This window comes from Macaca thibetana, chromosome 14 (assembly GCF_024542745.1).
Source record: "Macaca thibetana thibetana isolate TM-01 chromosome 14, ASM2454274v1, whole genome shotgun sequence".
Classification (NCBI taxonomy): domain Eukaryota; kingdom Metazoa; phylum Chordata; class Mammalia; order Primates; family Cercopithecidae; genus Macaca; species Macaca thibetana.
The window spans coordinates 102,044,604-102,060,510 of record NC_065591.1 but is presented as its reverse complement, the minus strand read 5'-3'; the positions used below and the strand labels follow the sequence as shown (position 1 = coordinate 102,060,510).

The following is a 15,907-nucleotide window of genomic DNA, read 5'->3' as shown; positions in this document are numbered from 1 at the left end:
CAAATAACGAGGTATAAGCATGTTACTTAAAAGATCCTGGATTTAAATATTAGTTCACACATGCTACTTGCTATGTATGTGTCTTTGGCTCTTTCTGAGCCTCAGTTCCTTCCCTTTGAAAAGAGGAATGATGGCTGGGCACAGTGGCTCACGACTGTAATCTCAGCATTTTGGGAGGCCGAGGCAAGCAGATCACCTGAGGTCAGGAGTTCAAGACCACCCTGACCAACATGGCAAAACCCTGTCTCTACTAAAAATACAAAATTAGCCAGGCATAGTGGTGCACACCTGTAATCCTAGCTACTTTGGGAGGCTGAGGCAGGAGTATTGCCTGAACCCGGCAGGCGGAGTTTGCGGTGAGCTGAGATCGTGCCACTGAGCTCCAGCCTGGGCGACAGAGCGACACTCCGTCTGGGAAAAAAAAAAAAAAAAAAAAAAAAAAGGAAAAAAGGAATGATACTACCTGTTAGGGATTATTGGGGAATTACATGAGATGATTTGACAAAGTGCCATTTAAAGTATATAGCATTATATAAATATATTTTCTCTTTTGTAGACTTTAACAAATAGTTTATTGATGAAAGTTTTCTTTAAAAACCTTTTAAGTTACACATTTTAAGTTCCTGCTACTGAAAGCAGGATTAACTGCTTGTCTGTAGAATAATAGTAATCTTTTAATTTTGTCTCCTCCTTAGCTCATTACTTCAAGGACTTATTGTAAATAAGCTATTTAAGATCTTAAGAAATACTGTATTTTTTTAAATGGAAGACTATCTAAGAAAAACATAAACAGCCTAAGCATGTACATTAAAGCTTTGTTGACTTATAAGATTATTCAAAATATGTTAATCTTGGAATTATATTGTTTACTTTAGGCAGCAGAACTTGCTGAATTCACTGCCAAGATTGCACTTCTAGAAGAAGCCAAGAAGAAAAAGGAAGAGGAAGCTACTGAATGGCAACACAAAGTAATCATTTGTTCATTTACTAGCTTTTATTGAATAGCTTTTGTACCCAGGATTATGCTGACTTTATAGAGATGAATATAAGTTACTGTCATAATTTAGAGTGGGAAAAATACTTGTGTATGTGTATTGTAAATATTTATCTACGGATATAAACCAAGTACTTTGGGAACACAGAAGAGGTGATTAATTTCTGTGGGGTCCAGAGAGTTGTTGGGAGACCCATATACATTTAAGCTGGGTCTTGAATAATGAATTAAATTTTGGGGGTACGAAAGATTGGGACATAAGATTGGGAATAGTTAGAGACTGAAGAGGTGGTCATTCCAGACAGAGGGAACTGAATGACTATAGGAAGTATGAATGTATGTAATAGATTTGAGGATAACCAATAAGCAGCCGAAGCTTTCGTGTTGTTCAGAAATGTTGGAAGATGTGGCCCTCAAGTTAGATAATAGGGAATTGTGAAGGGCTTTAAATAAATGCTGTGCTACAGCAAGGCAGTGGGAGTATCGATTGACTTGGGGCTTAGAAGATTTCAAAACAGGATTGTAACATGATCAGATATGATTTTCTAAAAACCATGTAGTGATCAGTGTGAAGAAAGGATTGGGATAGTGGATACTTAAGAGATAAAGACCCAAACTGAGGATGTGGAAATGAGAATAAAGAGGAATGGGAAGAGATAAGAGACATTTTGTGGTAGACACAAAAGGGCGTGGCAACCAGTGATTGGATATGAAGTTGAATTATTTTTATTTATTTTTTATTTTTTTATTTTTATTTTTTTGAGACAGAGTCTTTGCTTTGTCACCCAGGCTGGGGTGCAGTGGCGCGAACTCGGCTCACTACAAGCTCCGCCTCCTGGGTTTACGCCATTCTCCAGCCTCAGCCTCCTGAGTAGCTGGGACTACAGGCGCCCGCCACCTCGCCCAGCTAGTTTTTTTTGTACTTTTAGTAGAGACGGGGTTTCACCGTGTTAGCCAGGATGGTCTCGATCTCCTGACCTTGTGATCCGCCCGTCTCGGCCTCCCAAAGTGCTGGGATTTATTTTTATTTTTTTAGAGACATGGTCTTACTCTGTGTCCCAGGCTGGAGTGCAGTGGCACAATCATAATTCATTGCAGCCTTGAACTCCTGGGCTCAAGGGCTCCTCCCCTCTCAGCCTCTGCAGTAGCTGAGACTACAGGCATGCGCCATCATTTTTATTTTTGTTGAGAATGGAGGTCTTGCGATGTAGCCCAGGTTGGTCTCGAACTGCTGGCCTCAAGCAGCCCTCCCCTCTCAGCCCCCAAAGTGCTGGGATTATAGGTGTAAGCCACTGTGTGCAGGTGATACTGAGATTTCTAATATGAGTCCTAAGTACATGAAACCACTATTGTCTAAAGTAGCACACAATTGTAAAATCAGGCTTTGATTGGAGGGATGGGGGACTATAAGATAATGAGAGTTTAATTCAAATGACAGTAACTCTTAAATGAAAAGATAATTTTTTTACACCCAAAGATGATATTTAGTTTTAGAAGATGATTTTTCTACAATAAAATGTACTTATACAGAAAACAGTTTTCTTTTACTCTTTTTTTTTTTTTTTTTTTTTTTTTTTTTTTTTTTTTTTTTTGAGACGGAGTCTCGCTCTGCCACCCAGGCTGGAGTGCAGTGGCCGGATCTCAGCTCACTGCAAGCTCCGCCTCCCGGGTTCACGCCATTCTCCTGCCTCAGCCTCCCCAGTAGTTGGGACTACAGGCGCCCGCCACCGCGCCCGGCTAGTTTTTTGTATTTTTTACGGGGTTTCACCGTGTTAGCCGGGATGGTCTCGATCTCCTGACCTCGTGATCCGCCCGTCTCGGCCTCCCAAAGTGCTGGGATTACAGGCTTGAGCCACCGCGCCCGGCCTTCTTTTACTCTTAAGTAAATCTTAAGGTTTCTTTTACTCTTAAGTAAATTTTAAGTAAGTAGCAGTTTAAATTTCATTGGGAAGTTTTAGATGTATTGAAAATTAGTTGTATATAAATAAAACTACAAAAGGAATTCCACTGTTAATTTCCCAGTTACTCTACTTTGTTATTAGAATTTTTTAGATCCCTTTTAGGGATGATTTGTGAAATTTAGAGACACGTAAACTTTAAAAAAATCAGCGTATTACAGATATCAAGTCTGTGAATTATAGAAAATTAGAAAATGCACACAAAAGACAATTGTATTCCCATAAAGTAGGGGCAGTACTGCAAAACCTTAGTACATATCCTTCCAGGATACTTCCTGTTTATATATTCAACGTGAAATCTTACTGTATGTACTATTTCATTTTAGTGTATTTTCATCTCATAGAATATTAGGCTATATTCAGAATTTCCCAAAAAGTCTCATAGCTAATTTGCCAGACAAGTGTTCAGAGGACTTTGCATTGTCTCTATTTGCTGTAAGTCTCTTTTAATGGAGGGCAGTTTCTCTTTGTATTATTTTGATTTATTGAAGGGACCTACAGAATGTCCCAGCTCCTATATTTGTTTAGTTCTTTCCTTGTGTCATTGACCTTATCGTTTAACTCCAGTATTTCCTGTGAACCAGAAGTTAGATCTAGAACCTGGGGAATTCAAATTAAAAGTTTTTGACTACAGTGCATCAGAGGTGAGAATTCCATATAATTTAACATCTAAACTGGAGCACTTGAGAAAAAGGGGATATTGTTCATAATTATACCAGGACAACAGTGTAACAGGACTTTTCCAGGTAAACCAAGATAATATGATCACCCAAATAATTGGTGATGTTAGATATTTCAGATTGTATCATATCAGAAGACAGTATCTATAGTTAACTCACCATTAGTATTTGTTAGTGATCATTGGATTTGAGTAACGACAGTCTCATTCCTCTATTTTTCGGTTACATTTTCCGCTTGTGGCTCAAATAAAATCTATTTGGCATAGGATTCTTCGGCATTATACGAATATCCATTTCTCATCAGCTATTTGCACAACAATTTTAGCAAACAGTTGATAATCCTTGCCAGAATTAGTACTTATTTTTTTTGCATGTATGCTTGTTTTTCTTTTAACCTGTCACTGACTTGAAGCTTGCAGAATTAGTAATTCTAATGGGATTTGCATAATCTTTTGATTTTGTCCTTTACCTGTTGGCATTCTTTTATGAAAATAGAGCTTTCATAAATAGGGCTTATTTCATTACCTTGAAATATAGTTTCTGTTAAAAAAGCAGTATAACTTGATTGTTTTAATTACTAATTTTTGAACTAAGTTGCTCATAAACGTATTTTTAATGTTCAGGCTTTTGCAGCCCAGGAAGACTTGGAAAAGACCAAAGAAGAGTTAAAAACTGTGATGTCTGCCCCCCCTCCACCTCCACCACCACCAGTCATTCCTCCAACAGAAAACGAACATGATGAACATGATGAGAATAATGCTGAGGCTAGTGCTGAATTATCAAATGAAGGGGTAATGAACCATAGAAGCGAGGAAGAACGTGTAACAGAAACACAGAAAAATGAGCGTGTTAAGAAGCAACTTCAGGTATTTAAAATTTGCAGTTGTATGCACATTTGAAATATAGTTTGCATTTTCCCCATCTTAGACAAACTTAGTTAAAAAGAACATAGAAGTTTTAACACTGACTGGCCTTGTGATTGGTTTGTGGGTATTTGGCCTATAGTCGTTATTTCATTTCTTCCGTTGTGTGAACCCATTAGCAAATACCTGTTAGCTTTGAATAAACAGACCTTAGTGAGTTATTTAATTACAACTTGACCCATTTTAAAAGGTACAAAGTATTCTAATGTCGTGTTGAAAAACAAATGAATTTAGTTTTTAATCAGTAATATGTACATTGAGGGCCAGGCACAGTGGCTGGGATTACACCTGTAATCCCACACTCTGGGAGGCCGAGGCAGGTGGATCGCTTGAGGCCAGGAGTTCAAGACCAGGCTGGCCAACATGGTGAAACTCTGCCTCTACCAAAAATACAAAAATTAGCTGGGTATGGTGGTATGAGCCTGTAATCCCAGCTACTTGGGAGGCTGAGGCATGAGAATTGCTTGAACCTGGGAGGTGGAGGTTGCAGTGAGCCGAGATCATGACACTGCGCTCCAGCCTGGATGATAGAAGTGACTCTGTCTCAAAAAAATAAAATAAAATGAAATGTACATTGGAAAGAATGATAGTTAATATACTATGTTTAAGACATTGCATAATCTTAATTATTTGTTCAGATTTTATATTGGCAAAAGGTCAGTATATTACATGGACATAACTAGGTCAAAGTAGAGGATTTTAATATTATGAGAGCTTTCTTTTTTCCCAGTAAGTTATCTAATATTTTAATTGTTGAAATCTTTAAATATTAAAATAAGGTGATAGTTAGAATAAATATATTAAGACTTTTGGAGAACGCTTCCCTTGAGGTATAGATTTTAAATCTCACAGTAATATTAGTCTATAGTGGCTGCATTGAACTTTTTAGCCATTTCAAATATTAGATGAGGAAGTTAAGGACATTTAGAATAATGTACAAAATACCATGATTGATAAATGTGGAAATGAAAGGCCATGTGTATTCTTCCCTTACCACTGCCACCACGATTACCAAAGCAAACTTACACACTAAAGAAAAAGGTTTCACAGTGGAAACGATTTGGTATATGTGTTTATGCATCTTAAAGCCATTTTCATAAATTTTTTTAAATCTCAGAAAATAATTGTTGTACTTTTAATTTTTTAAATATAGGCATTAAGTTCAGAATTAGCCCAAGCCAGAGATGAAACCAAGAAAACACAAAATGATGTTCTTCATGCTGAGAATGTTAAAGCAGGCCGTGATAAGTACAAGACTCTGCGACAGATTCGACAAGGCAATACAAAGCAGCGTATCGATGAGTTTGAAGCAATGTGAGAGCTGTTATTTTGCATATATGTTCTTCATAAGCTGAACCACCAACAGAGAAAAGCAGGCCTTTGCAGATATGATGGAATGCATCCCACCTTGCCAAAGCACTTACACCGGTTTGACTGTGCTAGCTAAAAGACAGATTTAAGGGGAGCTCTTCAGCATTAAGGCAGTATGATATCATGCTTGGTTTTCTTTTTCTTTTGGTCCAGGGAATGGAGAATGGTGTTCCATTGCCTCCTTTCACATTTTTTTTCTTTTTTTTTTTTTTTCTGTTGAAGATTAACACATTATCATGTCTGACAAATGTGTATGTGTGGTTTCAGTTCTGTGTACATTTTAAAGGATAATGTTGATGAACATTTTATGGGTTTCCCTTGTCCCTTCCATATTTAACCTGTGTGTATTTCCACATTCTCTCTCACATTTTCTCAGTGTGCCCGTCTCTTACCTGCCATGTCCATAGCCATAATCCCACCATCATACAGATCAGGCAGTGTTTAAAATGATGGTAGGTAGCACAGTGGACAGTCTTTGATCATTATGTAGAATAAGGCTATGAATCATGAAAGAGATTAGAACATTTAATAATGTATGTACAGCTGGTGGTTAGTTTTTTTAAATCCAAATTTAATTGCCTTATTGGATATTTGATATTTGGTTATTTAATCACAGTCATCTTGAACAGCTTACATTGATTGGCGTTTTATCTCCTCTAATCCTTTGATGGCTTTTTCTGCCTACCATTTCACAGAGGTTTAGACAGCAGTAGTAGCTCCCTAGGAGAGTTTACTGATGAAACAGCCTCTGCAAGATTTTTAAAGTTTTGTTCTTTTATAGACTGATTTAGAAAAACAGATGATTAGTAAAAAAAGAAAATACACATTTGTTGGTAACTGATTTTAATTATTTTTTAAAACCTGGACCTTTCTGGAAGGGCAGCATATAAAAACATCAGTCCCGAGGAGGGGACAACAATACTACCTCACTGCTACACCTGCGATGACTGGTTCAAACACAATGGAGTGTGTAAGCTATATGTTTTATAATTCATGATGATAACCTTGATCATCAAGAAATACTTTTGAAATTTCATTTTCCCTCAGAATATCTTAGAGTGCTAAATTTCTAACTGCCTTTTTGTAGAGTCAAACTGTGGGATTCTGATTTATATTAAAATTGTAAGCTCCTCACTGGTATACTATCATCCTGGAGGGCTGTGGTATGGCTAAGAGAGAGGGGGAATGAGACAGAGAGAGAGACTCTCTGTGTGTGTGTGTGTGTGTGTGTGTGTGTGTGTGTGTGTGTGTGTGTGTACTCTTGTGTGTATGAGAGAGAGATGCTAACCTTGTAACATGAAGAATGTCTGTACCTTGATATGATAGGTACATAATCATTATATATGGCTTCTAGATCACTGTGCTTATTTTTTTTCAATCTCTGACTAAAAATACTTAAATTTTGTTTGTTAATTCTATTTTAGAAATTATAATTTTAGTTTATATTAATTTCAGTTATATCTTACTGAAGAAATCTTTCCAGTCAGAAGGAGGTTCTAATATTCACATGTTCTAATACTTTGTTTATTGTAAAACAGCTAAATTTGGAGATATGTAAAGCCTTGTTTTCTCTGTGTGGTTCAGCTGCTTTCCATTTGGTATTACACAGTCAAATTTACATTTATTAAAATTGCCATTTTATTAAACATTTTCATGCACAGTAGATTCAAGTTGTGTCTGAAAATATCTCTTGTGTTTTTTTGATTTTGCTCACTTTAAAAGGATTAATCTGGGCAGACATTATGAAAAAGAAAGGTTGCGTTTAATATATTTTTTGAACTTTGTAGGACAAAACATAGCTGGTTAACCTTGAAGTGACTGTTGTACCATGGTTGTGCACGTGCTTCAGAATCCTATGGAAGACAGTGTTCCTACTTGCAGTACATCAAAGGAATGGATGGTGGACCCTACTGTTCATGTTTTGAAACATAAATGTTCACTTTAAAGCAATTGCCATAATAGATAAAAACCTGAACTTTCATTGGATTTTTGTTAATTTTCCTCATTTTGAATTATGTGCACTACCATAGCTACATCAGTTTGATACAGTATTGAAAAATTATCAGTTATATTTTGCTGTTAATGATCTATTTGTAGATTAGGATTAAAATGGATTTAATCCATTTTTAAGGCTGTGTGAATTTTTCTAAACAAGAACCATTTGCAATATGGATTTCATAGAGATTAAACCAATTATAACTTATCATTAGCAGTCGTGAGCACATGTTCATATAGTCAATGTAAAAATACACTAATGAGTATTTGGTAAATCCCAGTAGGCTTTTACTAGCATAATTTTGTGTTGTACAATTAAGTTACATTTACATCTCTAATTTTGGATAATATTCATTGGTTAACAATAAAGTGACAAAAGCTCATGCCTTCAAGGTCCACTGTTGTTATTTAACATGGATTTCTTGTATATTTCTTGAAAATTACAGTCTTTATCAGAGCCATGAATTACCACATCTTAAAAGTAAGAAGTAGATAGGAAATAATTTTAAATCCTCATAGATCTACTCTTTCCCCAAAATGATACCTCTTTGGTATGGAAGTAATAGTGATTAATTCTGTGGAAAAGTTAAATTATTAAATTAAACTGACTTTCTTGACAACAAAATGTAATTTAGGGTTTCCAATCACTGCCTTTATTGTATAGTGGTTAGTTTCTTTTGCCTGAGGAAGATACAGTTTTTTGTCATTGATTCATCTCACTATTAGCATTTCAACATTCTTTAAAGAACCATATGCTAAGTATATTTATTTAAAGTACAAGTTCTTATTTTGAAGCTATATTATAGAGCAGTTACTATAAATCTAGAAGTTGATTGCCTTTTTCAAGTCTTCTTACTAATTTTTTACTTAAATGAGTGATAAATCTATAAAAATAGTGAAAGCTAGATTTTTTTGTTGATAGTAATATTTAACTGTCACTTTTATTTCTGTTCTCAAGGACACATAGTGACTTTTTTACTCTGATCCTGTCAGAAAATGGAATTTTAAATAATATTTTGCTTTATGTCTAGAGTTTTTAAGAGCTAGAATGGCCCCTTATAAAGTTATGTTAGATTTTATTGGCAGTCACTCTTATCATTAGAAGTATTTCAATATTACTGTGGTTTTTTTTAAAAATCCCACTATATTCTGTTCCAGTATTGATCACCTTGTTGATTGTTAATGTTTTTAGAAATGAAAAAATTTTTTTAATTCACAGGCATCCCATTTTACATATGCACAATAAAAACAATTAGTCTTAAAAGTTAAAGCTTGAAACTAAAGTCTAAGGGATTACTAACTTTAGCATTAATATACTGAACTAATGACTAAACCAAAGCTTAGATACCGTTAGTAAGAATAAGAGAAAACAGTTCAGTGTGGAGCTGTACTGTTAGGTTCCTCTCTGGAGTCTGTTCTAAATGAACAGAACTTTAGCATTTTCTTATTTTTAACCTATCAAATATTCTAATGTGGTCTGTCACATGGAATGACAGTATTGTAGCTCATACAAAAGCTCTTTGGATTCTACAAATGTTTTTGATAACTTTATGAAATGTTCAGGCAGCCTGACTCCCCACAGTCTACACTAGTAACTAGGAATACCTGGCTCCCTATCATGTTCCATATGTTAAAGCTTACCACATTCTTATCCTTAGCTTTTCCAATTAAATAATTTTAACTCCCAATTTTTCCTTAGTAGTCCTACCTCTTACTGTGTCCATCTATCAAGATTTAAGAACTACCATTTTCCCTGTGGAAAGATCATGGCTATGTGGTTCAGCTACTTTCCATTTGTGGGTAATAGACACTCAGATTTACATTTATCTGTTAAAATTGCCATTTGTCTCCTCAATACTTTGACTTCCCTTAACCTCTGTGGTACAAGAGTTTTCTGATTTGGGGTTATATATACTACTTTAGGAGTTGAAGTATTTCTTACACAATTTTTACATTAAAGATCTTGACTAAGGTGATACCCCATGACACATCCTTTGCATTCAGGTTTATGTTTTGGCTGTGGAGATCCCTAGCTACTCAGTGGCTCCAGGTTCTTATTTAATGGTCGTCATTTAGCCAATACATTTTTATTAAATTCTGGCTATATTCAAGGACTTAGAAGCAAGATTAGGATGATTGTGACCCTTTGTTTTGGCCTATATAGGGGACTTCAAATATTAATTTATTTTAGCTCTTAGATCATTTCCATTTATCTATTACAATATCATTTCTTTTAAAATGGCAATGCCACATTGTTGATTCCTGTTATTTGTATGCCCAGATTCCTCCATGTTTATAGCTAGCTAGTTGCTTCTATCAGTGCAAATTATTATTTTTACCACCCTATTCTAATTGTTCTTCACTTTTATTTAATCATTATTTTAAATATTTGGATTCATTTTTATATTTATGCATGCTATTTAGTTTGCTCCTAAAAATAGTGATACTGGTTTTAGTTTTTTATTACTAAATCAGTATAGCCAAATGTCCATCTTCCTACTGGTAATATGCGATCAGAATTTCTGAGATTATTTATGTGACTATTTTTGGAAAAGTTTCTTTTGCTAAAACATGGATTTATTATATGAAATTCTTGCACTGTGTTACAATGTGTGCTATGATATCCCTTTTATTTTTTTTCAACGTAAATATGATGTTTTGTATTATTTTAGACCTAGGAATCGTGTGTTTTTTAGAATCATAAGGGAATGTGTATCTCCTCCCTCCCTCTCCTTTTATATATATTTAAAAGTCTATGGAATTCAAGTCTAGCATTTGAATTCTATATGCTCTCATTGCATTTAGATAATTATTTACTTTTAAATTTTAGCTGTTTTCATAAAAACAGTTTTGAGATGAAGGAAACTTACACAATAAAAGGAAGATTAATAAGCAGGAAAATTAGTAACTGACAGGGAATATGAATGAATACTCAGTATACATTTCTCAGGTATGCTTGTTTTCTGATAAATTACTTAATTTTCATTTCATAGGCCAAATTTTAAACACCAGTTAATAAAGTTATTCTAAAAGAGTCTCTAATTTTAAAAGTTTTTCTAACCTAGGAAGACTCATTTTAGACCCCCCAGCTGACAAACCAGTCAAATATGAGTAATTGGTAATATCTGTATTAAATATTGAGAAGATTAATAAAGTTAAAAGTTTACAGTTGAATCTTTTTTTATCGTGGTAAAATATACATAAAATTGACCATTTTAACCATTTTCAAGTGTACAGTTCAGTGCCATTAAGTACATTCACGTTGTTGTGTAACCGTCACCATCATCCATCTCCAGGACGTTTTCATCTTCCCAGACTGAATCGTGTACCCATTAAATGATAATCCCCCATTCCTCCCTCCTCCCCAGTCCTTGGTGACCACTGCTCTACTTTCCGTCTCCATAAATTCGATGTTTCTAAGTACCTCATAAAAGTGAACTCATACAATATTTGTCCTTTTGTGTCTGGTTTATTTCACTTAGCATAATGTTTTCAAGGTTCGTTTATGTTGTATGTATCAGAATTTTATTCCTTTTTAAGGCTAAACAATATTCCATTGTACGCATATACCATATTTTATTTATCCATTTGTCTGTTATTGATGGACACTTGAATTACCACTATCATTTGACTACTGTGAATATTGCTGCTTTGAAGATTGGTGTACAAATACCTTAGAGTCCCTGCTTTCAGTTCTTTGGGATACATCATACCCAGAAGTGGAAGTGTTTGGTCATCTGTTAATTCTGTGTTTAATTTTTTTTTTTTTTTTGAGATGGAGTTTTGCTCTTGTTGCCCAGGCTGGAGTGCAGTGATGCAATTTTGGCTCACTGCAAGCTTTGCCTCCTGGGTTCAAGAGATTTTCCTGCCTTAGCCTCCTGAGTAGCTGGGATTACAGGCATGCACCACCATGCCTGGCTAATTTTGTATTTTTTTTTTTTTTTTTTTTTTTTAGTAAAGATGAGATTTCTCCGTGTTGGTCAGACTGATCTTGAACTCCCAACCTCAGGTGATCTGCCCTCCTTGGCCTCCCAAAGTTCTGGAATTACAGGCGTGAGCCACCACACCTGGCCCTGTGTTTAATTTTTTGAGGAATTGTCATAATATTTTCCACAGCAGCAGCACCATTTTACATTCACATAGCAGTGCACAAGGTTCTAATTTTGCCACATCCTCACTAACAATTGTTATTTTCTGGGTTTTTTGTTTGTTTGTTTGCTTATTTGCTTGCTTGCTTGATTTTGATAATAGCCATCCTAGTGGCGAAGGAGTACTTCATTGTGGTTTTGACTTGCATTTTCCTTTGATACATTTATCAAATCATAAAAGAAATTAGACGTCTTGTCATGTGTTTATCGACCATTTGTATATCATTTTTGGAGAAATGTCTATTCAAGTTTTGCCCATTTTAAAAATTGCTTAATTTTCTGTTGTAAGAATTCTTTATATTTGGGATTCAAAATATTAATCCATTATCCCAGGATTTGGAATATTAATTCATTTTCAGGTAGGAGTTCCAAATCTTTTTTCCCATTGTTAATTGCCTTTTCGCCCTTGATATAGTGTAGTTTTCTTTGATGCACAAAAGTTTTTAATTTTGAAGAAGTCCAATTTTGTTGTTGTTGCCTGTGCTTTTGGTGTTTGTGTTTTTTGAAGAGGAAAAATAGTTTTTAATGAAGAAGGTGTTACAGAAAGGCAAAGCAGAAGAGAATACGTATAGTGGTTAGTCTCTAGACTGTAGAAATGAAAGTAAATAGGTAAACAGTGGGCATTGACTGTAGGATGATAAAGCTAGACTGGGTTGGGCCCAGGAGTTTATGGAGCCTTGAATCCTATGTTTAGATGGTTTGATTTGAGGACAACTGGTCGCTTTGGAAAGGCACAGCTACAGAAAGGAACAATAACTAAACCTTGCTTGAAAAAGAAAACTCATGTTGTGATGTAAAGTATACTAGAAAGTGCAGAGGAGATAACATAATAGAAGAGCTATGTCTATTGTAGTTAGCCTAAGAAAGGCCATGGCCATGGGAATGAATTTAAAGGAAATTCTGATAAAGGAAATGTTTAAGTGTAATTTGCTGTCATGTTTGCTATATTGTTCATGTTTGTGGTAATGTATTTGAACTTACTTTCCAGCTGACCTCTTTCGAGACACTTAAAACCTCAGTTTCTTTTCTTTTATCCATGACTTTTTGGGAATGGGTTCTTTAGTGGCACAAAAGAAGTAGAAATTAAAGACATGCAAGAACAAATGGATTTGGTTCTGGGTTCTAACTCCAAGTCTTATACTCTTGTACTCTAGCTTTTATAACTGATTTTATAGTTCTGAATCAGATTGTCCTTTTTCAGAGCATTTCTCTGGATTCAGATTATGGTCACTTCCATTCTAGATGCATTATCTTCATAAAAATGTATGCCTAACCGAGGCTTAATATCTGTATGTTTGAAGTTTTAATACTGGTTTATAGTTGAAAACCGTTACCTCAGAGTAACGCTTATAACAATAGTTTATCAAACTTCTTTTTGCTCTCAGATGACCTTCATAATGTACTGGCTTTTAGAAGAAATTCGAAGGGTTTTTTTTTTTTTTCTTTTTTAAACAGTTTGGGGTTAGTAAAATGATTTTTTCAGCTCATTATGAAAGAATTATGTTCACCAAAACACAACTCAGAGAAGGTTTTCTCAGAACATACAGGCACAATTATTTCCTGGCTGTGACAACCCTTAACAACTCACTTTGGAAATTTCTATAGATTTCTTTCTTTTTTTTTTTTTTTTTTTGAGATGGAGTTTCACTCTTGTTGCCTAGGCTGGAGTGCAGTCGCGCGATCTCGGCTCACCACAACCTCCGCCTCAATCAAGCTCTTCTCGTGCCTAAGCCTCCCAAGTAGCTGGGATTACAGGCACGTGCCACCATGCCCAGCTAATTTTTGTATCAGAGATGGGGTTTCTCCATTCTCCATGTTGGTCAGGCTAGTCAGGTGATCTGCCCACCTCGGCCTCCCAAAGTGCTGGGATTACAGGCGTGAGCCCCTGCTCCCAGCCTAGATTTTTTAAAAGTTGAAAACTGTACTTGATTATGCTCATCCATTTAGCTTTTGCTAGAGGTATGAGTTGATTCATCTGCTTATACCCAAATGACATCTTAGATTTTTTTTCCTTCTTTTGATTGTTTCTCTCAGGCAATTCCTAATACAATCTAGTTCTCAATTTTTAGGCCATAAAGGTTTTCGAATATACGTAGATAAAATCTTTTGATAGAATTTAAGTTACAGGTAGATGGTTTCTCCTCAGTAACTTTATTTTTTTGAGACAGATTCTCACTCTGTCGACCAGACTGGAGTGCAGAGGTGTGATTTCGGTGCACTGCAGCTTTCACTTCTCAGGTTCAAGTGATTCTCCTGCCTTAGCCTCCCAAGTAGCTAAGACTAAAGGTGTGTGCCACCATGCCCGGCTGATTTTTGTATTTTTAGTAGAGACGGGTTTTCACCATGTTGGCCAGGCTGGTTTTGACCTCCTGACCTCAAGTGATCAGTCCCCCTCAGCCTCCCAAAGTGCTGGGATTACAGGTGTGAGCCACCACACCTGGCCTAAAATTTGTGTATTTTTAAAGCATTTGCTGTTGAAGGACATATAATCTTCTGTTGTATGTAAAAGTAAACAATAGTTTACTTCTTAATTCCATCAATATTTGCAAATGTACTTGATAGTAGTTCACTTGGGTTTCTTAAAACGTTTAGGTTGGTTAAACTGCCTATCATTTTTCAAGAAATATTAACATCCTTTAAAAGTAGTTTTTGTTGATAGGTACAATATAAATCCCTGTCATTTAGTAATTTATTTTATTTTATTTATTTTGTTTTATTATTATTATTTTTTTGAGATGGAGTCTCACTCTGTCGCCCAGGCTGGATGGAGTGGTGGCGTGATCTCGGCTCACTGCAAGCTCTGCCTTCCGGGTTCACGCCATTCTCCTGTCTCAGCCTCCCGAGTAGCTGGGACTACAGGCGCCCACCACCATGCCTGGCTCATTTTTTGTATTTTTAGGAGAGACGGATTTCACCTTTCACCGTGTTAGCCATGATGGTCTCGATCTCCTGACCTTGTGATCTGCCTGCCTCGGCCTCCCAAAGTGCTGGGATTACAGGCATGAGCCACCGCGCCTGACCCATTTAGTAATTTTTATGCATTCTTAAAATAACCTGAGATAATACTTCCATTTTGTAAAAGCTTTGTACCAGACAATATAAGACCTGGAATTAGAACCCAGAACCTAATCCTCTGGATAGAGTTTAATGTACTATATTAAACTCTAATCAGTTATATTGGAATACCACTTTGTATTCCAGTATAACTGATGTTTTAAGGATGTTTAAAATGGATTTGGGGGGCATAAGCTGTATAAAAGGCTTTGTATGAAATTATCCATTGGAAAAGTAGGTTTGCATCTCTACAGGTTAAGGTATGTAAATTTTTGGAATGTTCTCAAGCATTGGGAAGACTGCAAGTAAGTATGTCTTCTAGATAACGTGTGATATATACAGATAGGAAAATGTTCTCTGCCACTTCTTATTTTTCAACCATTATGCTTTAGCTCTTAAACATTAGACATTTAAAAGATTTTCAGTGTAATAGTACTATGAAAGGAATGCTGAATTAGGAGAAAAGAAGGCATGATGTTTATTCCCTTTTCCATAAAATAAGATATATATACATTTGCATGCAGAGTCATTCATTCAGTGATTTTCAGAGCAATTGCTGTTTGTGCACTGTTGGAATTATGGGAGATAGATGGATCGATGAGACTTTGCGACTCTGCCAAGAGAATTATAGTTAATCGGGGAGTTGAGTCCTGGACTCAAATTGAGGTATAGAAAGTATGGTAGTAAGTGCCAGAAGAAAAACTGAAATAAAATGTGCAGGAGATAGAGAAATGAGAGGCCACTTCGTTCAGCTTTAGGTCACTTTGATTCAGTGTTTATTCAT

General features: G+C 35.7%; 1 protein-coding gene across 3 annotated transcripts in view; it reads left to right on the top strand.

Moving 5' to 3' along the window:
- The window catches only part of RDX (radixin), a 115,970-nt gene that overhangs the window by 60,668 nt on the left and 39,395 nt on the right, over positions 1–15,907 (top strand). For all 3 annotated transcript variants that reach the window (XM_050757717.1, XM_050757716.1, XM_050757718.1), the window contains 3 exons: positions 876–968; positions 4,256–4,498; positions 5,709–5,869. In XM_050757717.1, the coding sequence (XP_050613674.1) occupies positions 876–968; positions 4,256–4,498; positions 5,709–5,869 (497 nt within the window). The remainder of the gene's footprint in view (positions 1–875; positions 969–4,255; positions 4,499–5,708; positions 5,870–15,907) is intronic.